General features: G+C 42.3%; 4 protein-coding genes across 7 annotated transcripts in view; 1 reads left to right on the top strand and 3 right to left on the bottom strand.

Moving 5' to 3' along the window:
* The first annotated feature begins 1,531 nt into the window (after nucleotides 1-1,531).
* On the top strand, nucleotides 1,532-5,890 carry LOC120799102 (insulin-like growth factor-binding protein 3). Of its 2 annotated transcripts, XM_040143995.1 has the most exons (4): nucleotides 1,532-2,069; nucleotides 2,905-3,158; nucleotides 3,959-4,078; nucleotides 5,756-5,890. In XM_040143995.1, exons 1-4 carry the CDS (start codon nucleotides 1,679-1,681, stop codon nucleotides 5,879-5,881), a joined length of 891 nt encoding a protein of 296 aa, XP_039999929.1. In that variant the 5' UTR covers nucleotides 1,532-1,678; the 3' UTR covers nucleotides 5,882-5,890. The 2 variants fall into 2 exon arrangements, with proteins under 2 accessions (XP_039999929.1, XP_039999930.1); XM_040143996.1 differs by lacking the exon at nucleotides 3,959-4,078.
* Nucleotides 5,891-7,153: 1,263 nt separating this feature from the next.
* On the bottom strand, nucleotides 7,154-8,991 carry LOC120799287 (insulin-like growth factor-binding protein 1). Its single transcript, XM_040144336.1, has 4 exons — nucleotides 8,592-8,991; nucleotides 8,343-8,485; nucleotides 8,025-8,153; nucleotides 7,154-7,918 (listed from the first exon to the last, which is right to left on the bottom strand). The coding sequence occupies exons 1-4, from the start codon at nucleotides 8,935-8,937 to the stop codon at nucleotides 7,793-7,795; spliced, it is 744 nt and encodes a 247-aa protein (XP_040000270.1). The 5' UTR covers nucleotides 8,938-8,991; the 3' UTR covers nucleotides 7,154-7,792.
* Nucleotides 8,992-10,716: 1,725 nt separating this feature from the next.
* LOC120799288 lies at nucleotides 10,717-12,254 on the bottom strand. Of its 2 annotated transcripts, none has more exons than XM_040144337.1 (4): nucleotides 12,104-12,254; nucleotides 11,547-11,942; nucleotides 11,371-11,463; nucleotides 10,717-11,290 (listed from the first exon to the last, which is right to left on the bottom strand). In XM_040144337.1, exons 1-4 carry the CDS (start codon nucleotides 12,122-12,124, stop codon nucleotides 11,189-11,191), a joined length of 612 nt encoding a protein of 203 aa, XP_040000271.1. In that variant the 5' UTR covers nucleotides 12,125-12,254; the 3' UTR covers nucleotides 10,717-11,188. The 2 variants fall into 2 exon arrangements, with proteins under 2 accessions (XP_040000271.1, XP_040000272.1); XM_040144338.1 differs by having other exon boundaries at nucleotides 10,717-11,284; nucleotides 12,104-12,250.
* A 3,239-nt stretch (nucleotides 12,255-15,493) lies between these two features.
* The window catches only part of LOC120799286 (adenylate cyclase type 1-like), a 33,844-nt gene continuing 25,001 nt past the window's right edge, over nucleotides 15,494-24,336 (bottom strand). The window contains exons 8-20 of one of the 2 annotated variants that reach the window (XM_040144334.1): nucleotides 23,907-24,062; nucleotides 20,996-21,193; nucleotides 20,768-20,865; nucleotides 20,534-20,618; nucleotides 19,800-19,889; nucleotides 19,339-19,601; nucleotides 18,332-18,458; nucleotides 17,706-17,822; nucleotides 17,407-17,553; nucleotides 17,201-17,299; nucleotides 16,977-17,091; nucleotides 16,747-16,871; nucleotides 15,494-15,916 (exon numbers count right to left, since the gene is read on the bottom strand). In XM_040144334.1, coding sequence (XP_040000268.1) covers nucleotides 15,494-15,916; nucleotides 16,747-16,871; nucleotides 16,977-17,091; nucleotides 17,201-17,299; nucleotides 17,407-17,553; nucleotides 17,706-17,822; nucleotides 18,332-18,458; nucleotides 19,339-19,601; nucleotides 19,800-19,889; nucleotides 20,534-20,618; nucleotides 20,768-20,865; nucleotides 20,996-21,193; nucleotides 23,907-24,062 — 2,043 coding nt within the window. Of the gene's footprint in view, nucleotides 15,917-16,746; nucleotides 16,872-16,976; nucleotides 17,092-17,200; nucleotides 17,300-17,406; nucleotides 17,554-17,660; nucleotides 17,823-18,331; nucleotides 18,459-19,338; nucleotides 19,602-19,799; nucleotides 19,890-20,533; nucleotides 20,619-20,767; nucleotides 20,866-20,995; nucleotides 21,194-23,906; nucleotides 24,063-24,336 lie in introns of both variants that reach the window. The other variant, XM_040144333.1, reaches the window with a different exon arrangement.

Genomic DNA, 24,336 nt, shown 5'->3' on the forward strand with positions numbered 1-24,336 from the left:
CATCCTAACAACAAGTTCAGAGACAACTGCTCCACTGAATGTGTGAGGAACAGGTACACGAGGTGCTTTCTTTGATGACACAAAAACACTGAGTACCATATGGGCAGGCCACCTTGAATTATGCGTGGCTGTCGGGTTTCCTCCTTGTCATGAACAACACTGATTGTGTGGACTGACTGCAGAAGGTCTGGTGGCTGAATTATATTCTGACCTTCATCTGGCCATCATGAAACCGGTATATTATAAAATGGCATCGCCGGGATCTTCTTTGTTTCATTTACAAAACTCGGCCTCGCGACAAGCATCGAATCTGCAAATGAGGCCAGTTTAATGGTACTATTGACCAATTGCAACCTTTTGAAGCCACGGTTCTGCAGAGGACCAAGTTCTTTGAGAGATATTACATACTAAGTGTATAAATTCCCGTTTTATAAATTGATGGAAGAAGTCAATTGTACTTACAAGTTTTAAAAGTAAAAGCCCTCCTTATTTAGACTGATAAACATTATAATGTTCTTACTGATAAATTAATGTGTAAGCAGCATTTTTATATTCTAGATGGTCAGGCAAACAATTACACACACAGCTGGGTTGTTTCATGTCCAAAAAGGCACCATATATAGTAAGATAACCATTTGTTTTTTATGCAAAATATTATTTTGCAAAGTGCCCAACAACTATAGCTGTCAAATAAACGTACTGGGATAGAAGTGTAAAGTGTAAAGTGAAGTAGGCTTGCAATTACCAGAAGAAGTACTTGAGTACAGGTTCTTAGTTACATTCCACCAAAGGTTTTGTACTTGTTATTTAATTCCTCATCTGTTACCGGGCTGCACTGTTGTACCTCACAGTGTATCAGGAGCTTGAAATAATCATCTTATGTATGGACTGGTCACAGTTTATGCGCTTAAACCATAACCAGGTCATGCAGGGTCATGCGCAGCAGCCTCTTGGGTCCCAGATCAGTGGACACACACACACACACACACACACACACACATGCAAACACATACTCAGGTGAATACTACACGGAAAATAGGAAAAAAAAAAAAACACAAACATATGGCAGATAAAGCTTCCTACGTTCACTGCAAGTATCCCCGACTCACTGAAAAATTACATGCACACATACTGGCGCCCCCTGCGAATGAATCCGCGCATCGCAGAGGCTTGGCTCTACCGTGTGTGGGCTCTTCAAACTGAGACCTGACACACATTAGAACCATTTCTTTGGCTATTTCTCACGGGTTGCATGGTCATTTCCTAGAATGTGTGTCTGATAACCTGCCGCTCTGCATTACATATTAGAATTTGGGCTATGCAGGATATTCAGACCTCAACCAAATCCCTCAGCTAAGGTCAAAAAAAAAAAAAAAAACTGCATCGGCCAATCACTGTTCTTAAACGTATTTCATTCAAAAATCAGTATTAACGAGCCATACCGTAAATGTTGCCCCACTGGTCTGCACGTTGCCCCGGCACATTGCTCTGGTGGTTTAAAAGGAATAACGGAGTCGAGGCGATTCATCAGTAGACCACAAGCTATTCGTGGGTGTGACTACAGTCTGGGGTCTATATATTGAGATGTTTTGGCCGGTGGCTTTATCTGAATGAGAGAGCAGCTGACCAGAGAAAGGTCACCACGGTAGGACAGTGCGCGTCCTCACTTTGACACCATATGCTCCCAGACGCCACAATGGATTCCCGTTTTCGCGCACTTTGCGTGACATTTGTCCTGGCCTCGTTCACCCGGAGGTCAGGTGCGGTCGGACCGGTTATCCGATGCGAGCCATGTGATGCCGGAGCGCGGCTTGTGTGCAAACCTTTGCCCAAGGACTGCGCCGAGAAAGTCCGCGAACCGGGCTGCGGCTGCTGCCTGACTTGCGCGCTGAGCTTCGGCCAGCCGTGCGGCGTGTACACCGGGAGATGTGGCTCCGGACTGACTTGTCAGCATCAGCCCGGAGAGACGAAGCCTCTGCAGGCGCTGCTGGAGGGACGGGGGGTCTGCGCGAACGCCACGAACAAGAGACCAGCCGCCAGACCGACACCTCCGGTCAACGAGCTACCAGGTAAATCTTGCGCGTGCACCCTCGCTCCATTTGCGTCCGCTTCGCACTTTTGGAAAACTCGTCACTGTTCAGTACAGGTTAGTCGTGTCCACCGACGGTCGTTGCAATAACTCTACAGGCTTTTGATTTATTACCCGCTGGAATCTGCAAGCTTCCAATGGCAAGGAAATGTGTGTTGATAGGACGCAGAGGGGCAGTTACATAGCTTTGGATGTCAACTGGGCAAGATGGCCCTAGTGTAATGCACGGTCAGTAGTCAGTGTATGGACTCGCAAGCGCCGAGCAACACGTTTTCAATGGCACAACACAAGTCCCTCTGAGAGCCACAGTCGCTAGCTGATGTCACTCATTAATTGCTCTTCATTTATGGAAAGAAAGGGGTGGAGGATGAGACGGTCTGGAGCACATTTAAGGAAAGATCTGCGATGCCCAGGGGAACTTTGACTGTGCAACAAAAGCGGTGCAGAAAGGTGCGAGGACACGAGACCTCCCTGGATCAATTACCAAAGACTGAATGTTGATTAGGTGATATAGCTGTTTAGCTTGGGCCCCCAAAAGGGGGACTAAGTGGATTCAACGTTTGAGGCAGAAACACATTTGGAATGTGACAGCGGTCATATTGCATGTTTCTGTTAATTTCCTGTCAAAACTGAGAGATAGATATAATTTCAGGGCGTGCTTCTGAAAAATGGAATACTCGTGTCCCCCAGGCTGATCTCCGGCTGTAAAAGTTAAATACGTCTGAATCAACATTAAAGAGTACTCCCTTAAATGGAAGATTATATATCCCAGTTTACTGTTTTGCGAATAAACACATGTTGTTCTCAAACCTCAGCAGAGAATATTGACACTCAGGACGAGGAGCGGAATTCCACCGGCTCAGGCCTTCAGATCTCGTACAGCACCCACAGACCCATGGGACCCCTGAGACCTCCGCTTCACCCTTTTTTCCCCTCTGCAAAGTCAGCAGTTATCCTGAGACGGGAGCAGCAGAAGCGAACCCAGAGCTTTAAAATGGAGGAGCTCCCAGGACCACTCATCACAGACCAGCAAAACTTCTCTCTAGAGACCAAACAGGAGCCTGAGTATGTAAGTACCACAACCAATATTTTTCTGCCTTCAGAGCACACTGGAGTTATGTTTTTCCCCTCTTCCTCTGAGTTTTGGTGTTTTTCTCCCCGCGCGGGTGATGAAATGTGTTGGGTAGCGGTGCCGACGGCTGGCAGGCTTCGTGAGCAGTAGAGTGGCATGGCAGCGAGCGGGTACGATGGCCCTGTGGCTGACCTGGGTCAGGCGGTTGTTTGGCCACAAGGCGTCCGCGTGCCGGGTGCACTGAGAGCCAGTGAATGATGGATTGGCCTATGCGAGTGCCTGTTGGGAAGCCCTGCTGCTATTTTGATCTTCTCTTTGGACAGAGAAGTGAGCACACACTAGTAATGGGCTTTGACTGGCTGCTTTGATTAGTGACTGGAGTACTTGGACTTGAGGAAAAGCCTTTTGGCTCTCTCTTTGAGCCCTTTGAATTCACTTTATCCCCCATCCTTTGTGTAAAGTGTAGGAGTTCTAAGCAGCTTTGGAAAACTGTTAAGCCCCCGCAAGTCGGTCAGTTGAATTCATTTCTCACCCGTCACCTCTTTCATATTGCAGCCACCATTGTTTAAGTATTACAGCAGAACAGTGTGTGATGCAGCGTGAGCCAGCTTTGTTAACGTCTTTATTTACAAAACCATTAAATCTGTGTCAAAATCACGCTGCTGAGGGGAAATACCTTGAGCTAACGGCATTAGCTGCATTCAGATTTGTTGAAGTGCTCTCGAGTTCGAGCTGGAAACAAGCATTCAAGTTATGGGGAAAGTGCACTAACTTCTTATGTGTTCCCTCATCTGTAGGGTCCCTGTCGGAGAGAGATTGAGAGCATTCTCAGCAGCCTCAAGATTACAGACATACTCAACCCCAGAGGTTTCCGCATACCAAACTGTGACAAGAAGGGCTTCTATAAGAAAAAGCAGGTAAAACAGCACATTCAAAGGCCCATCATTTGATACTGACTACAGGATAATTATAGATTCATGCATCAATTTCAAGAGAGACTGCACATTATTTAAAGATCTGCTTAAAAAAAAACAGAAAAACTTTCAACTTGTTTACTACTTTAAAAGCTGCACAAAGAGAACACGCACCTCCCTTTTCACAGGCTACATTAATAAAGATTCAATGCTAAATTCTAGAGACTCAAACTTTAGGTCTCCTGCAGCCCAATTACAGATTTGTAGCTGTCCTACAGTATTCATTGGTAGTTATTAGAGCCTCATCATTGCACCACCACACCAGTGAGGTAGACCCTAGCCGCTGACTCTGGAGACAGGAACCACAGGGGCCAAACCCCAGTGGGGTTGACGGCTGGGACGATGGCCGTTTAACGGGAACCCTCCCAGGGAGACAGACGTCAAGGTGGCCACCGGCACCCGATGCGCTCGCCCCATAATTGCTGGACTTTTGAGAAGCAGGCACAGAAATAGAGCTGCAGCCATCCCCACGCTCACATGGTTCACCCACGATTGGGTTGTAATAAATGAGTGGTTCTGACGCATTCATATGGAGGCACTTAGGGCTCCCGCGCCACTGCATCACTGAAGCAGCTTTTCTTATTACATAGCAGTCCCTCCTGCTTAATGGAAGTGTTCTCTTTGACCTGCAATCATCTTATAACCAGCCTCACAACGCCAGGCTCATTGTCTTTGTTTATGTAGAATGGACCTAGTGTACCATGCTGAGCCCTCAGGCGCTGAAGGAGTGGCAGACCTTTCATGTTGGTCAGTTTAACTTGGACGTTTTTGCATGATTTTAAGCAAAAACTTCTCTTATTGCGGCTCTTGATAACAGTAAATGTCTTTTTAGAGTAGAAAAAAACTACTCTGCAGATTCCACGCTGGAGGCAGATCAAGTCAATTCAATTGTGCTTACATTTTTGATTACTGTATTAGTTTTCCTACCATCCAATTTGTGATACTTTTGTTTTGCAGCGGAAATTTTAAATCCCTTATGATACATTTCTGTCCTCACAAGATGCAGACAGACCCTCGATCAAACCCCTATGAAATATCGAACTAAATAAGGATGTCCTCCCTCCTGATCAGCTCTGACTCCTCTGTGGAGCAGCAGCACAGTTGCTTTAGCCCTTGAAATGAATGGCTGCATGTTTTACTAGAGTGGAGGTTGACCTTTAGTAAAATTGGCAGTAAAATAACAGCCCTTGGGTAGCTCCACAGACTCTGTAAGTCATTTGTAGTACCCATAATTTGGAGCTGTGGGGTATAATCAGCAACAGATGATTCGTACTGGCCACCAGCTTCTGAAAATAGATCTTGGTTCTCAGTTGTTCACAAACGGGACTAAGCAAATATTTTACCAGGTTTCTGTTTACCTTAAAGGTCTCTATATGTGTGTGTAACAGGAGGTAGACCATAAAAGCAGCTCAAAATACCACAGCGTGTTGGATAGCCAAGGCTGCATCGACTCAGCACAATCTGACCATTAATGCCACTTAACTATTGCTGTTCTACTTCATTGAGTAAAGTGGCTCGTTACCCATAATGCTGCATATTCAACTGGATTTACACATTTAGCAGCCTTCCCCCTTCTATTTCTCTTCCCTCCTTTCACCCTGTCCCTTCTTTCGCTTTCAGTGCCGTCCATCCAAAGGCAGAAAGCGTGGCTTCTGTTGGTGTGTGGACAAATACGGGCAGCCGTTGCCAGGTTTTGATGGGAAGGAGCGAGGAGACGCCCAGTACTACAACTCCGAGAGCCAATAGGAGCAGAGCAGGACGGAGGGAGGGAGGGTGGGAGTAAGAGCAAGAAGAATTGTAAACAAATGGAGACACTGAGGATATTGGGAGAGAGGTCAAGAGATGGCTCAACCGATATGTGGATGTTTGCTATTTCTATCTGTTGCCTGTGGGACCTTTTTCTGAGGCAAGGGGAACAGAGGAAGAATACCAGGAGGAAAAAGCCTCCGTGTTGCAGATACAGTCTGTACTTTTCTGTGACAGATGGATGCTTTATAAGCTTTTTGTCTCTCACCCAACCTGGACAGCTTCTGAGAAGAGGATACACTTAAAGAATTTATCTCAGAGACCTTGCTCTGATCATAAGACACAGAGACATTTGTACTTGTCAGAAACATTGATGAGAGTGCTCTTCATTTACGCACAATCAAGTGGCATTGCACATGTGTACATGCTTGTGATATGTAATCATAATTGTATGCTTGTGATTTGTTATAAAGACATTGTGTGTGGTCGTGACAACCATAAAATGTATGTATGTCTGAATATGTCTCTCAGAGTAAATATGCGGTGCCTTACTATGGATTCCTGTTCTATGAGTTCCACTTTTTGCAGTTGCTTCCTGCTCCTCAGGGAGTTGGATTAGACCGTACAGCTTGAACACTACAGTGCATATGCAGTTTTTACTCTGGATCTCAAGCCACAGAAAGAAAAAGAGGGACATTTTCTATTATCTGTACCGTGGTTGTTACTGTTTCTGTTGTCAATTTGCATAAGCTTAATTTTTGGGATAAAGGCCACAAACCATTATCTCTGATCTCTGTCTAGCCAGTGATAATGTTCATCACTTGCCTTGATTTAAGTAAATATACTGTTTGCATGTACAATGCAACCCTCAGAAGTCTATTTTTACTTAATAAAGGCAGTATAAAATGATACAGGTATTTCATTTTTCATTTTTTGCAGTGTGAGAGAAACCAAATTGGGAAAATACTTTAAAACATGACACCATCATGATGAAATAATATAATATTTAATTTGATGTACATCCACAGAATTAGACTATATACATTGTTTCAACAAAACCAATAATGGAATAGCAGCATTCCTGGCAAATAGCATTCACAAACAATTGGGTCCACTGCACATGACCTCAACAAAAAACAAAAGCATGAAAAAAAGCATGCAACACGACTGAATCGTAATAAATACTAGAATAGAAGCTAAAATAGGTCAAAACACCACAATGACCCTCTAGACAAATAAAAAGGTGAGAAAAATGTGTAGCTGAGTTTAGCCCTCAGCGACCCTCTGCTAAACCTGTGGACCTGCAGAGACTAGGAGAGGTAGACAAATGCGGACGAACCCATGCCAAACCTCACAGTGGCTTGGATGAGCCCTGATATGTTTGTACTTGGCCACTGTGCACATACTTCTGGCACTTTAAGTATTTCCCCCAATACCCATTGAGGAAACGCCAATGGAGATACATTCAGACAATGTCAACATGTTGAATGAATGAGCGGCTGTGTTGTTTTGTGCCATGCACAGCTCCAGTTTTGAATGAATGAAAAAAACTGATGCTGAAGACTCTGAAATGGGCTTGGCATAGCTGCGGACCTGTGGTTTTGAGCAATGGAGTTATTTAGTCAGAAACACAAATGTATACAGTGTTGCCCTATTTACAATTGAAAAAAATAGGCAAACATATAAAAAATCTAAAAACGACAAATGGTTAATGCTAGGAAGAATATACAAGTAGTGAATAAATAAGTCTTGTCACATACATCATGTAAATAAAATGAATAAGTGTGTTTTTGTAAAATGAAGACAGTTCATCAGGTGGTTGCATGTAGATATTAAGTTAAGAAACGTGTGCTTGTATCTGTATGTGTCTGTATATGCATCTGGGTTTATGATTGAGAACGTGTCCGTCTCTCAGTGCGTAACTTCTTGATGACACTCTGAATCGCCAAGCAGGTCACTCGATCCTGGGATCTTCTTCCCGTTCCAGGAGGAGACACACCAGCAGCGAGCAGGCGGTCCGACCAGAGATGACTCACACTGAAGGCGTAAGAGATGGGAAACCACATGAGTAAATCCGCCGGTAGCTTCAGACGAATCTCCTTCAACAGGTGGACGGAATTTTATTTTTGCGAAATATTCTCACCTGTTTGGCCTTGTAGAAGCCGTGCTTGTCGCAGTTGGGGAGGTAGAAAGTTGTGAACTTCTCTCCTAGTTTCTGCTGAGAGCTGGCGATCATGTCCAGTGCGCTGTGCAGTTCAATGTGACAGGGTCCCTGTGCAAAAATAGAATGAGTGAGAACAGTGAGAACTACACTCACACATGAACAGGTGTTTATAGAGAGATAACTGGGATTTATATGTCTATATAAATCCCGGTTATCCCTCAAAACCAAGTGCTCCCTCTTGTGGAAGGAAGGTATATTTCTTCAAATCATCTTCACGAGTCCTTGTTTTTTCCTCACCTGTTGTACCAGTTTGTTGCGGATAGCATTGACCTTGGCCTTGATGCTCTCGTGGCCCTCGGCAGTGTCTTGGTGGTCAAAGGGAAGGTTGAGACCCAACAGGTAGTGCAGGGAGCCGTGGTCAGGGACTACTTCAGTATCCTCTGTAAAATAATGTTGGAGTGCTGCTTAAGTTCAGTGTAAAGTATAGAATTGTATGACCATGAAAGTTGGAAGAAGAATACGTAAACCCTGAGAAACTTAGATTACCTTGGCCCAGGTCTTCAGTGCAGACCCCCTGTCCCCTGGTCAGAGCGGCGAGAGGTCTGAGCTCACCAGGCCTGGGAGTGCAGCGGAGACCCTCACCACAGTGGGCTGTGTGAACTCCACAGGACTCCCCTCTCTCCAGAGCGCAGGCCATGCAGCAGCCACAGCCAGGCTCCCTCAGGACCTGCCTGCAGTCTGGTGGGATGGCAGGACAGTTGTTCAGTTTCTCCTGCGTGCAGGGGGCACAGCGGATAGGCTCCGGTACCACCACTGGGGATGACCTCACCACGGCTAAGACAGCCAGAACCGCTCCTGCCACAAATGTCAGCTTCTCATATAATCCGGGCATCTCCAGTCCTCAGAAAAGTATGTTCTTTCTTTTGGACTCGCTTCTGCAAACTGCTCTGTATGACTGTAGTTTTCCTTCTGAAGTGATTTCTCTGACCCAACTGTATTTATATGGAGATCTGGCCTCCAGAGAGGTAAATGATTGACAGAGTGACCACAGATATAAAATATTTTCGACAAAGCTGCCGTAAACGGTGGATGACCCTGCTTGACGTACGTAGATCCACGTTCACAAGGTCTGTTGTCAATATTGACTTTGGAACATAAAGTGATTGTACATCAAAACAACCCTGTTTTCGGACAACCAAATTACTGATCTTTGTCTTTACCTTGAGGTTATGAAAACAATCACTTGAATACTGCTTTTCGAAAAAAAGTATCAATAAAGTCGTGAATAATAAATAACATCCACAATAAGGAATACTAGATAATCCAAGGAGTTATAGGCCACGAGATAATGACTGGTGATTAGAAAAACTCCGACTGTGACTGCTGTCGTCAAATACCTATTTTGTAAAGTAATGCTGACTGATATTGTGCTTCGACACTGTTTTGACACTAAAACCCTATTTGTCCCTTTAGTCTCTTTGGTGAAGGTTCCTCTTATCAGGCAGACAGATAAACAAGATCGTTGCATAACCCTAGCATTATGGATTGCTCTGCTAGAATCATAACATGTTTGTCTGAAGAAAGACGCTAGTAACGGGTTGTTTCCTTGGTGTAGTATTTGTCATAACTATCTATGGCGAATGCCAAATACCTCGGCACAGTATGTGCGATATACACACCAACACCACTCATGCTGTGGACCCTACCTGACCCCAGACTTTTCATTTTCTACGATTTTTGTGGTTTTTTTGGAACAGAGAAGTCCTGATATTTAACCCCACTGACTGAAAATGTAAAGTGCTGAACAACACAGAAATAATGTTTCAACCAAGTAAGACCAATAAAGTGATCAGGATTAATCACTAAAGTGTTTTTATTATTAGTATTACAACGTACGTTCCCGGAAACCCCACTATGTGTACGAGAATGAGATGATGGAGACGAATATTTAGCTGTGACTCTTCATGCACGGTCCTGGATGCTGTTGGTGGTGGATTTGGGCTTACCACAAAATGACAAATAATAAAATGATTATAGGGGCTGTGCGTATACTGTGCATGCGTTTGACGGGAAGGTTATGACTGAAATGGTTTTGGCTTCAGACAAAACTATTTAGGAGTTAGTACAGAAAAAGAAACTGATTATGGTATAATTACCGAGAGTGTATTGGTTGTAAAAGAGCAGTGGAGGAATGAAACTAAGCAAATATACTCAAGTACAGTACTTACAGTACTCTGCTCGACTGTTTCATACTTTTACTTTACAATATGTGAGAAGCAAATATTGTACTTTTTACTGTACTGTATTTTTACTCGACACCTGTAGTTACAGATACAGTGTAACATTTTATGCACAAAACCAGTAATGAACTCATAAAATTTGATGCATTGTTATAAACTAAACAACACTTGACTGACGTGCATTTGGAAATATTATTTGCTTTTATGTGTATAGTGATAAAGCATGAGACAAGCATGAGTGAATTCACCAAAAATAGGTTTAATGTATCTATCTGTCAACTATTTGACTGTGCTCTCAGAGAGCTTTGGCCTCTCATACAGTATTTTACACTGGCTTTTAGATCAAAGAACACCAACTTGAAAAAGAAAATGGGTTCAAGTAGAAGCCTTAGGCCTGTTTGGGTTGACATTTCAATTATTACCAACAGATAAAAAGGAATATACCGGTTTATTAGTTACATGTACTTGATGTCTGAAGGAAGGGGGGGGGGGGGGTAATTGCACAAATGACAAAAGTAATTACAACAGAATAATAGATAAAAATCAATGTGTTTGATATTACACATAATAACCACAACTTAAATAAGTTGACAGGAATGGAACCAATTTTTTAATCATGCATTTAACTTATTATGAAACTGATATGCCTTATTGTACTCTGATTGTACCTAATGTACTTGTTTCTTTTTGTTTATTCAGTGATAATGACAAAATAAAACAAAACAAAAAAATACACAGTGACTTACACATTACACATGGACTTTAGTCTCTGGCACTGCCAACTCTTAATGCTATTTTATTTTGTGAGGCATTTGTTCTACATTCAGTATTCACCAAGGAGATCAGTGCTTGATTTGCCCAACATGTTCCACGTTCACCTTGTGAGGCCTGCGATGATTTGTGTCACTCAACCACCAGTTGGTGTGTTGTTGCCTCTTCGATGTTGACCATCAGATCCATCAGCCACTGAGGAAACAGCTCCTCCTTGGAAAGATTTTTCTGGACATGTGTGGGGGAAAAAAACCCCCGTTATAATCCATATTTGTTTAGAGGTTAAATAATCTTTGCTTACAATGAACACTCACAACCAGTGACGATGCCTTGTGGCGTTTCCTGTTTGTCTTCTTCTGCACTGATGGTTTAGGAGGTGTGGGTTGGTGCCATCTGATCTTGGAAATCTTAAAACAATTGATCATCACCTCTTTTTCACCCAGGCTGTGTGTTGTTCATCCGAGCATAAAATGTGATAAAAAATGCTTACCTTTATCCTCAGCTTCCTACTACTGGACCACTTCTCGTTTCCTAACTTTGGCTGCCCAGGGGGTGTAGCTTCATCACTTAAACCCACTGCATGTGTGCTCAGATCTGACACTGAGAAATTCTTCGTTTTTTCCTGGTGATTGCTGGTAGATCGCTTTTGAAGAAAACTCTCTTGGCTGAAGGAATGAGACAGTCGCCTGGGTCTCAGAACCCTCAGCAGAGCATCATCGTCTTCTTCTTCTTCTTCTTCTTCTTCTGCACTCTTATCTTCTGCCATTACGTCCTCTGTCTCCACACCTACGTGAGTTTGAGAATCCTCCTCTCCTTCTCCTGTTTTGCTTCGTCTGATTTCATCTTCGTGCTCTGACTCTTCCTGGATGGGCTCCAGATACGGCCTCTGTTCCATCAGTTACAGTCATGTTATTTTGAAGAAAGACAGAATTAACATGGCAAGTCGACTTAATGATGAATTTTCAGATTTTTTTGAATTGTGGCTTATTTCATATGAAAGATGGCCTTTACTTGAGCAAAAAAAAAAAAAAGTGGATTAAAACTTACATTTTGCTGCTGAATGTCCATTTGGCTGGATGACTGAACTTTCCTGATGTGTAAAGATCCTGCAGTTTCAGGTTTTCATTAGCTGATTATTCCCATCAGGTGTGGAAGCTTAACTACGGACAGATGACAGGTGGTGATGTCCTGTAGTGTAACCTGATCCAAAGGTTCTACAATATCAAAGCTCTGTGTTGTAATAAATTTCAATTCAAAAACAGGTTTTAACTTGTTATTTTAAAGGGACACCTCCACTTTATGAAGGTTTAATCATAAGGAGTAGCACTTAGCCTGTGAAAACAGTTAAATGATATGTTTCAACTGTGAAAACAGTTGAATAATATGTTTTGTGGCTCTGGAGGGAGATTTCCAAAGTAAAAGAAAAAACAAGATATCTCTGGATATCTCAGCCTCAGCTGCTTTGATTTTGCACATTTTTTTTTAACCTCCGTTAACTCAAATTTTACGGAAGTGCAATACAAAATTTCTGGAGTACCCCTTTAAGGTTCTGTAATTTAAAATAGAGAAAGTGTTCATTTGGTACACTTCCAATACTGGTAAATTAATTTCACTTAACTTGTACAACCCATATGATCTTTAAGTCTGTGCACAGCCGGTCAGGCAAAGATGCATTATGAAATTTGTCATATACGAAGCACATTTTTTCCATGAATAAGAAAATAATGAATGAAAACTCGTATCATAAATTCAACACAAAAAAAACATTTGTCTCTGTTTTCCCTAAAATTTGAACCAAATTATAATATAGTTCTTTCCAGGAGCCCTCCTCGGAAATGATCATAAAAACACAGCTCCATACATTAAAGCATTATCCAAATTCTTGTAGGTTTTTATTTTTGTTTTTCTTGATTGTTAAAATGTACCCTAATGTAAGTGTAATTATTAATGAATGCCACGGCCTAATTTACTCATCATGACCCTTTTTAGCCCTGATGACACCAGGGGGAGTGTTGTTTGTGAACCATCATTTACTTTGGATTCCCTTCATTGCTTAATGTCAACTTTAGTTAGGAGTCAGGGGGTTTGACCATGACAGTGATAACAACAGCTGCACTTTTTCAGCTACTTTCTGTAAAGTAAGAACTCCTTTAAGATACACCAACATTACAGTGCACTGCAAATGATCAATAGCTAACCAGAATTTCTTCTATTTTATCCCAAAGCAAAACAAAAAAAATATTGTACTATACTGAAAATGGTTGAGCCAGGCTTTTGTTGACCTAACGGTTACACTTGGTGAACCCCAGACAAACTCCATATCAGTGCTGTGGAAAACAATTTTGGCCCCTGCTCTGTATTTGTGACATGGTGACATTAATCTGGCTATGGGCCGTGGAAGTACATCACTTGCTATAATAAACCTGTCATTGTCTGCCATATTTTGCTGATTAGAGTGAAAGCTGTTATTTTAAGAGCCTTAAACTAAGGTGGCACACATGAAATTTTATAGAGTGGAACTAACAGGGGGAACTGCCCATGAAAAATTATATGCTGATCTGCTGATCATCTGCTGTGCAGGGGGGGGGCAAGATGTAAATATTTCAGGTTGGAAAATTTCATATTGCTCATGTTTAAAAATCAACAAAAAGATCCTTATTCAGACTCCCAATTCCCATACACTCCTCGTTTTATATGTCGGTGGCCAAAAAAAGGTTACCTTTTTACTGACATTCACAGCCATACTCTTTTGATATTTTATACACCAATTTTGTCTTTATTACAAAATATTCAATAACCCAACTTTACACTGTACAAGATACAACATAGTTTACAGCTTTTGGCTATTTACAAAAAGTATGATCTGCATATCAAAGTGAATATATCTAAAAAGGCAGGTTGCAATCACTGTAAGCTTATTGAGTAAGGCAAAAACTTGAAACATGATGTATTTACACTTTTGCAGATCAAGTAAAAGTCTTATACGCTGATAAAGATGATATCTGAAGATATCTGAAGCGCCTCACATTTCTGAGACTGTAACTGAGAGACGTGCTAAAGCTCATAGTTTTTGAGGAAAACTCAAAATGTAGCTTCAATATAGCGAAAAGCTGGGGTACAGCAGCCAGACACTGCGCCGAGAAAATATATGAATGTATATGGATCATTTGCAGAGGCCGTGAGTGAAGGACAAGGCTGTGCATTTGTAGACGCGGTGTGCTTATTGTATGTGCTCAAGTCATGGATGTGATCTCTTCTGTGTGGATAAATGGCTTATTTGAGTCTTTTGGATGTCTATACATTTGTGTGCACCGTACATAGATGTGTGTCGGCCCTCTATGTGGAGTATTTGTCATTAATACTTTGTGACTGGTCCCGTTTTGGCATTAACTAGTTTCCATAGCAGCCCACATGCACCTAGCAGATTTAATCTTTACATTTACACATTCCTGTGTTCCCTTTATTTACCTGTAACTACCTCCTTGGTATCTAAGCCACCACTGTCTGTGTGTGCACTTAACACATGCCACATTGCATGAAACCACTGTGAATCAGGGCAATGTAAGGACATCAGGTAATCAGGGAAACCTTATTTTGTCTCTCTGGGGTTCAAAAAAGACACTTGAGCCTACTGATGGTGTCTGAAAAAAATATGTTCAACGTACTGCCACGTCGTTTCTCTTCTCTTGTATGATGAGGCAATATAAGCCGTAAAACTAAAGATCTATGGAAAGCTTAATACTTTGGTTTTCTTTCAACAGGAGTTACTATGGCTGTCAACTCTTATAAAGTCATGCACTATCAACTGTAAATATGTCTCAGAAAAAGCCTATTTCATCCAGTGAGCTCCGAGGATAAAAAAGTATTTTTGTGCTGTTTTGTTACAATTCAGAATTAACCACACATGCATACACACACTCACAAGTACACACATGCATGCTTACATGCACCAAAAGAAACAACACCATTTTACACTGTAAATAATGCAATGTATCCTTGGCATAATCAGAAAGACAGTGCAAAAGCAATAGCATGATCAGTCTCTTTCTGGATATCAATGCACATATCCCTTGCACACGGAATATGTAGTACATATAAAATGAAGATGCACATTATAACTGGATGTGAGGGGACCCAGGAAAACCACAAATCTAGTTATATGGTATAGAGATGTTATAAGAGGATTTGAGATTTCGGGTATCTTTGTTCTTCTCTCCACGGTTGTCTTCCAAGAGTGGCAAACAGTTCAAAGCAAGTATGATTGTCCATATCACCATGTCATTTCTCTGGAAGTTCATATCCTGAATGAGCATATTCTGGGTTTATTCCAGTAGCTCAGGATTAATAGGAAATACCTGGACAGCCCTGTCTTCTCTAGGCCAACAACCAGGGTTTTCTTTCCTTTTTTCGGCTATGTTTATATTCCTGGTTTTCTTCCTACACTGCTACTTCCGCAACAGCTGCCACAGTCTCAATCTCAATCTCTGTCACATCTACGTCCTCCTCCTCGTCCTCCTCACCCACTGCCGGCACGCAGGAGGAGGGCAGGCATGTTGCTTGGCTGTTGCTGCTGTTGGCAGCAGCCATCTGAATGTTGCTGCCCATGCTGGCATGAGCAGTCAGGCTGGCGGCAGAGGAGACGCTGCCCAGATTGGTTGGGACGCTGGTCTTCCCACAGGAGTGGATCCGACGCGCCAAGCTGGCAGAACGCATCACCGAAGAAGTAGTTGCAGTGCCCACGCCCTGAACCTTCCCTTCCAGGAAGTAGGTCAGCATCTCACCTTTACCCTTGACGCTGACCTTGCCACGGCACACCAGGTCATAGTTTGTATTCAGTAGGCGATAGACCTCTTCAGTCACCTGAATAATAGAGACAGGGAAATATAGATATTTTTATTCACATTCATCATGAAGTAGCTCCAACACTCTGCATTTTTAACGTCTGGAGAGAGCCAGCCTAGCTGTTTCCCCCTGCTTCCAGTTTTTATGCCAAGCCAGGCTAAATATGTCCTGACTCTGCTCTCTCTCTCTCTCTCTCTCTCTCTCTCTCTCTATATATATATATATATATATATATATATATATATACACACACACACACACACACACACACACACACACACACACACACACACACACACACACACACACACACACACACACACACACATATATCACACATATATCATGCTTCAGAATGAAACCCCTCACATGGCTTACTAAATACAGTAAATACACATAGATGCAGTTAATGGGAAAATCAGCTGCAGTTAAAGGGCATCTTGGTGATCAAAGCCAGTAGGTTTCTGGTGTGAAGAAAGAACTGAAAACTATAAGGTCTTCACTGAAAAAAGTCGAGTCAGGCTTTATTTTTCAATTAAAATATGCAATATTTCGGGGTCCATTTGTTTGGTGGCTCTGGCAGGACCTTGAGCCGTCGAAACTGCAGACAAGACACTGGGTAACAGCATTATGCAGTTATGCAATATTTTATCCCTGAAGAAGGACTTTCAGTTTAAAGCCCTATTACTGTAGCACGTTTGTTATTACTTTCGTGTTTTAATGATATATGAATTTCGTCTTTACACCTGTAATTTTGATGTTTGTATTCTGTTATTCCTACAAGCATTGTCTGCTCTGTAATAAAACTACTTTTGGATAAATATTGTAATTGAAGGTGCTTTGGGTACCTGTATCTTCCCAGGCACTCCAGTGCTGTCCATCCGACTGGCCACATTCACTGTGTTTCCCCAGATGTCATACTGAGGTCGCCGTGCCCCAATCACCCCTGCAACCACTGGACCGACATTGATACCTGCCCGAATACATAACACAAAAATGTTAAAGAAATACAAAATAATGTCAAACTGAGGTATCTGATTTTGAGGTATCTAACAGTTTAGCACAACGTTAGACCTACCCACTCTCAGGACAAACTCATTGTATGACTGATAGTTGATTTCATCCAAAACGTCGAACATCTCAATGGCGTAGTCTGCTATTGTGCTAAGGTGGTCGTAAATAGACTTTTTGGCCTGAAGAATGGAAGTATATTGAGCAGTTAGTATCTATTCTCTTCATTATAATGTACTACGTCCATTTACACATGACGGAAACACGCAGAGACCAAAAATGACATTTCACCTTGGTACCAATGGTGGGGACGAGTCCCACAGCTGCCATGTATGTACTGCCAATGGTTTTGATTTTCTCTATGTCTTTGTAGCACTCCTTATCCATGAGCTGCAAAACATACATTCAAATAAGCACACAAAGACACGATGCAAGCCAAACTGAATTTTTCCAGAGGGGTACGGTCAAAGTCGAGAAACAGAAAACTAGTATTTTACCTCGTCAAAGTCAGCGATGATCTCATTCAGGAGTCTGAGGCACTCCACTCCCATGTTGTTCCCATCCAGCTCAATGTAGAAATCATTGAAGTTTGGGATGGAGGCAAACAGGACACCTACTTGTGCGTAGGACTGATAGTACAGATCCTAATGGGAAAAAGAGAGAATACAGTATAGCAGTAAAAAATATGTCCCCTGATGTTTTCTGATGTTCTTCATTTTTTTTTTTTTTTGTTTTCTGCCTGTTTATCTACCTGTTTGTCTGTCTGTCTGCCTGCCTGTCTATTAGCGAGGCTCACCATGTTCCTGGGGTTTGACATTAGGAAGTGTTGAGCCACGTGTGCGGGCAGAAGGTTGAAGAGAATCCTCCTGTTGTCCAGCTTGACTTTCTCCATGCCATCTCTTTCCTCCTCCGCCTGACAGCATATACCCCAAACAAAATATACAGATACAGCCATGAGGACTGTAAGTTTTTCCGCATTTCCACCACATGGTGTCAGTAAAAAACCTTATGAGCCTCGCAACATGGGCTAATGTCTGTGTCATAGTTGGATTTTTAATAGACGTGGGTACTTTACAAGATTAATAGTACTAGTTAAAGGGTTAAATAGCTTAAGTTCAGCTTTTTCTTCAACACTTCAGTCCCACTATGCAAAATAGTCCTTTTTTTACACTTCTGATGCCAGATTAAACCAAGTAAAAACAAGCTTCTTACCCTCATTTTTGCCAAAGAACAGACAGCTGGCAGCCTATAAATACAAATGCTCCATACGTAACCCAATAGTTTATATATATCAAAGCTGTAATGGCACTGTTTCTACCGTACACTTCAATCAAAACTGCATCATGATAATGAGATTTAAGCCTCTCTACCTCCACAGCCTCTCTCAAATACATACACACATAGAGACACACACTTCCTGACCTGAACAGCCCATAGGAAGTCCAGGCGTAGTTTGAGGTCAAGTTGCCTGGAGTGAAGGGCCAGGGCACTGACAAAGAGCAACAGAGACAGGATGGGCTCATAGCCCCAGATGTGGAAGGACCCCCCACTGTGGAAGAGACCGACACACAAGTCAGCGCTGGACTGGACCACACAGAAAACTACACAGGTGGGTTAAATGGACCCCCCACAGTGTCAAGAGCAATCATATGTAAAACTTTACTTTACAGAACATTAAATTAAATTAAACTTATGAATTAAAGAGCTTGAATATGCTTGAAATTTTGGACCATACCCTATTAAATCATTTATTGATGCATGACTGTACCTAAACAAAATGAGTTTTTCTAAAGAGATATTTTATCTTAATAACCTTAGCAAATTCAACGTAATCGTTTTTCAGGGGCACATTTACAATCTGGGCTCCAATAACATTGGCCAGGCCCCTCGGTACTGGCTTGAAACAGCTAATGCACTCCCATCATCCGGCCCACATTGTCCTTTCAGGCTTCTGATTTTGAACTAATGAGCACATGTGCTGCTTCAAAGGATGGAAAATGAAAGAGTGTGTGGGTTGAAGACAAGCAAAGACTCCTCCACACACACACACACACACACACACACACACACACACACACACACACACACACACACACACACACACACACACACACACACACACACACACACGCACGTCTCAGCACACGTACTGTAAGTGCTCTTCCAAACTCCTGGTTATTATCCTTCTGCGCATCAAACAAACATGAAACTGTTGCTTGACATTCACAGCCAATCACTGCCTCCAATACTTGAGTGATACACGATCATAACTGAACTGGGGGGCTCTCACTTTAAGCTCTGAGGGGATGTGTGCTTCGTTGTCATGTAACTTCAGGAAATGACAGAAATAAAAAGTGCAAACAAGACAACGTGTTTTGCATGATTGCGTGTGTCCTGTGTTTGTGGTCATGTTGTGCCGGGAACCTCACCCTGCAGTCTTGCGAAAGCCGCTGAGCTCCAACACAGTGACATACAGCACCCCAAGGAGGAGCATTAGCGCCATCTTTGGCAGCCAGGAGACCCGCAGGAAAAGTGCCAGGGTGAGGGTGCCCACCACGCAGGAAAGAAAGGCATAGCGGGCACCGTCACAAGGCAGCTCTGCCATGGTGTGGTTGGCGCCACTTTCCACATCAATGATGACGATGGAGCTGTTGGTGTTGGCACTACCCCACAACCAGGGCATGCAGCCCACCTACCAGAGACAAACAGGTAGATACAAGAGCATAAAGATGATAGGATATTAAAGTGGGGGATAAAAAGCATACGCTTTCGAAACCAAAAGGGAACTACAATTGCATCTCAAAACATGGCAACATGTTGCTTACTGGTTGGCCAGTAAGGTGGATGATTTTTGGTGGATGACTTTTTTACTGTTGCATTTCCCACTTACCACACAGGCCTGGGCCACAGCGTAGATTAAGAGCACTATGAGAATACAGAGAGCAGTGCGAATCTGAATGGTCAGGCACCCTGGAAAACACTGAGAGACAAAAACAAGGAAAATATAGATGAAGGTGACAGGCAAGACGAGGAACATTAAATGATTTTTTTTTTTTTAAACATATGCATGTTGTATATATACAGTATATTACTATATCTGTTCGTACAAGGAAAAATTACAATAGGAAAAAGTGTTAATAGCTGTAAGAACAGTATGAGGAAAAAAGGCTTGAAATCAAACAATGATGCAGACATGGATTAGGGTAGCATGAGGTAAGTAATGTGAGTAGAACAGCGATAGAAAGAGAGGGAGAACATGAAACTAAAAACTACAGAGTTTGAAAAAACTTTCAAACTCATGAGGTCAGGAGCTTTGAGGACAATCATCAGCCCCAACAAAAGCTGAAACTGACAGACTGGTCATCTGAAGTTAAATACAATATAGAGGCTTAGAAAGTATTGACTTGTTATTACAAGGCTTTATAAAATGAATCTGAATAATTCACTTTGGTCAGCAAAAAAAAACAAAAAACAAAAAAACCAAATCCTTGCCAGTTCTGTTGAGAACAAAATCAGAGAAGGCTGATTTGTCAGTAGTAAAAGTTGATGCAGGAATAAAAAGTGAGTAATAAAAGAATAGGCTTTATTCAGGTACGTTAAGGATAAGAAAGCATCTTTATTTACCTGTACTCTAGTGATATGCAGGTACATGATACAAGCTACTAGGAAACAGATGCAGAAGACGAGAAGGACTAGTATCACTGTGCCCCTGAGTGGAAAAAAAGGAGAGAGGAAGATGGTGGGGTTAGTTAGAAAGTCAAGGACCTGAGTAGCTGAAAGAGTCAAGTAAGGAGGTAAATGGAGAGAGAATAGGCAACAGTGAGAAGAAGGGACAACAACAGAATCTGTTGTACATACTGTGGTATGATGAGAAGATAGACAAGGCCAAACAAGGCAGCTAGGATCAGAGAGAGGACCACTGCGCTGGTGAAGTACTCATCGGGAACCTGGTGGTACTGTGTGATGTAAGAGACCAGATAAGGGTGAGTAACGAAACATTACACAATAGCCTTCCTTCAGAGGCTTCATCCAAAACCTCTCACTGTACAGATAGAGCATGCGTCTGCAGTGTCTGAAGTCCCTCACCCTCTGCTCGCGCTCAGAGCACTTATACATGAGCGTGAGGACGTTGAGGTCTGCCGTGTCTGACTCGGTCTGGCGGGCCTCGATCAGCCGGCCAATGTAGCGGTTGACCCGGGTTCTGGGGCTGCTCTGGATCACGTTAGTCTGGTTAGTGTTGGAACGATTCCTCAGCTTCTGCGGAGCCGTCCGCATGGCCCGCCGCTGGTGGGATGAAAAAGGAATTTTCACCGAAAATGTAGAACTTGAAAAACAATAGTGGGGTTAATGGGCAGCGTTGCAATGAATTCTCTGCAATACTGGAATATTATCATATTAGGAACAAGGGTGAATAAGAATGAACAATAAACATGGGCTGCTGATTATACTTTCAAATTAGGACATTGCCCCCCACACTTAACTGCACTACTGAACGCACCCCTCTGTGTCTAAGTGTCTTTGGCAGCCAAAGTCTGCAGCTCTGCAAAACACTGGGCACTGGAGCAGAGCCAGAGTTAACACGGCAGCATGGATGCTTATGTGTATACAGTATGTGTGTGTTTGTGTGTAGGTGGGTGTAGGTGGGTGTGGGTACATGTAAGTGAGCATGCTGGAAGAATTGTGTAACTCAGTGGCACAGTGGGGGAGGGGGCAACGGGTGAGCAAGGATCTCCCAGGGAATGTCCATGACTTCATGACATGACATGAACATGTACAGCTCACTGACTCCCTTGATTTTTTCTTTTCTTTCTTTTCTTCCTGCCTTCTCTCTCTCCTTCCCTGCTCCTGTCTATTCTTCCATATATTGTGCTTTCTCTCCCTGCTTTGTGTATTCTTCCTTACTTCTTTATTTCATTCCCCGCTTCCATATGTTCTACCTTCCTTCATTCCTTCCCCTCCTTTCTTCCTTCCTTCCTTTCTTTACATTTTTCCCTACTCCTTTCGTTCCTTCGGCTTTAGCATATTTTTCCTTCCTTCCTTCCCTGTTTCCGTATATTCTTCTTTTCTTCCTTCCTTCTTTCCTTCCTTATTTCCATATATTCTTTCTTACTTCCTTCCATGCTTCTCTTTAATACCTTCCCTGCTTTCGTATATTCTTCCTTCCTTCCCTACTTCCATATATTCTTTCTTACTTTCTTCCCCGCTTCATTATATTCTTCCTTAATTCCCTATTTCCTTCCCTGCCTCGGTCTATTCTTCTTTACTTCCTTCTTCACTTCCCTGCTTCTTATTTCCTCCCTCACTTCCCTCCCTATTTCAGTTTCTTTTTCCCTCCTTCCATCTAGTCTTTCTTCTTTCTCTCCCCATTTCCATCTGTTATTTCTCTGTGCTTCCCTCGCATTCTCGTCTTGTGTTATTTATAAGGCAGCAACATGGTGGCCTGCTGATAATGACTTCTCCTTACGTTCTATATTGTGCTCAAAGTAGTGCAGGACACATCATGGAGACATGTCTTCTGCAACAAAAATCCTGTTCATTCATCCCATGTCCCTCATATCGCTCCCCGGTCGTGCCTTGAATGCATATTTCATTTCACACAGTTGATGAGTGTGTGGTCTGAATGTGGAATTACCATTCAGTGGAAGGTATATGTATGACTTAACCTGTCACCCCTTCTCCGTTTTCCATTTGACTGTTTTATACTAATCTGCCTTCTGTCTATGTTGTGAGGACGTTGTCATTACTGGTAATGCAGGCGTAAGGGGAGACACAAAAAAATGGAGTGCGAGGGAAAGATCTACTGGATGCAGCAACTAAGGGAATCAAAAGCAGGAGGATGATGCTTAATCGGATGTTTAGAATTCCAACATAACAGCTCTTGACATATATATAACATACTCTTGATGTGAACTGAGTCCCCCTACATGAAGGTGTGAACCTGTTTTATGTCCCGACAATGTGACATATACATAGCACACACACACACACACACACACACACACACACACACACACACACACACACACACACACACACACACACACACACACACACACACACACACACACACAGACGTACACACACCTGCAAATCTGGATTAAAACAGCTGGTGCAAGAATTGTACAGCTGCCAGGCCGCAGGATTTCTTTCAAGGCACACAAGGTCAAATAAGCTCTTTGACATTTAACCACACTGCCAGTGTCGCTGACAGTATATGCGAGGGAAATGGTAGGTATGCTGGTCTCTCGCAGGTGCAACATGCATTGGTCATTATAGCTGATAAGACTGTGCACATCTCACCACCACTCCCTCCCTTCTTATGATTTAATATACATCCTGTGAAAGCCGTATATTTATTTACTGACTAAGTTATTCAGTTGCAAGAACAAGTTTTTGAACTCTTTTGAATTACCTTGAGTCCTGAATTATTTTCTCCGAAACTGTGGTTAGCTAATTCAGGTAATTTACTGTATAACACACGGATAAACAAGATGTTATATAACACATAACATGCAAAAAACACGTATGTATACAAGTTCACGTTAAGAAAGCCACCGAACTGGGGAGAACACCAGTAACACACATTATTGCTCCACTAATGTTTGCTAAAGATGCCTTGGATGTTCCACAACTGTTTTCTGTTGGAACAATGTTCTGCGGAGCTTAAGCTCATGTCTTACACTCATAGAAAATTTGCACTGTGGGAACAGCCAAGTCAGAGTCCTGATGTTAAGCTCGCTGAAATTTGGTGGCAGAAATGAGGCTTTTTTTTTTTTTTTTTTACAAGGCACCTAAGAATTTAGATCAAATAAAAATAACTGTTGTACAGTTCTACAGAAATATTTGCCTGCAAGATATTGACTACTATTCACTATGTGTTTTTCACTATTGTAGAAAACTCTAGACATTCCGACTGTGTATTTTTTGGGGCGTATTTATTTAAATCACAGCACGAGCAAACACAAAAAACATCAACACAGACACTGAGAGTTCATACCTTATCACCGTCCTCGCAGTTCATGACATTGGAGAAGGGAATCTCAGCCTTGAACATCTTCCTGCAGTGCATAAGCTGAACTAGTAAGTAGCACACAGTTTTGAACTTCATCTTTTTGGCGGGCTTTATATCCGAAAGAATCAATCCTGGGAATATCTGTCACCAGATAAGAAATGGGAGCAAGGATTAAGTCATGATATCCCACGCAGTGATATATATTATTTAAAGGACTATAACTCATGCACAGCTATTGGACAGTATGCACATGAACACATGCTCATGCACACACACGCATGTGATCATTAATATCAGGTTCAGGAATTTAACTGGAAAGTGGTTAAAATCAGGCAGGTCAATCCCTTAGGCGATTTAAATAGTTTTTTTACTCTGCTGCCCTCGTTTCTCTTTCTTAATACTATTTTAGAAAAAC

The sequence above is a fragment of the Xiphias gladius genome, chromosome 14 (genome assembly GCF_016859285.1).
Source record: "Xiphias gladius isolate SHS-SW01 ecotype Sanya breed wild chromosome 14, ASM1685928v1, whole genome shotgun sequence".
In the NCBI taxonomy this organism is placed as follows: Eukaryota; Metazoa; Chordata; class Actinopteri; order Istiophoriformes; family Xiphiidae; genus Xiphias; species Xiphias gladius.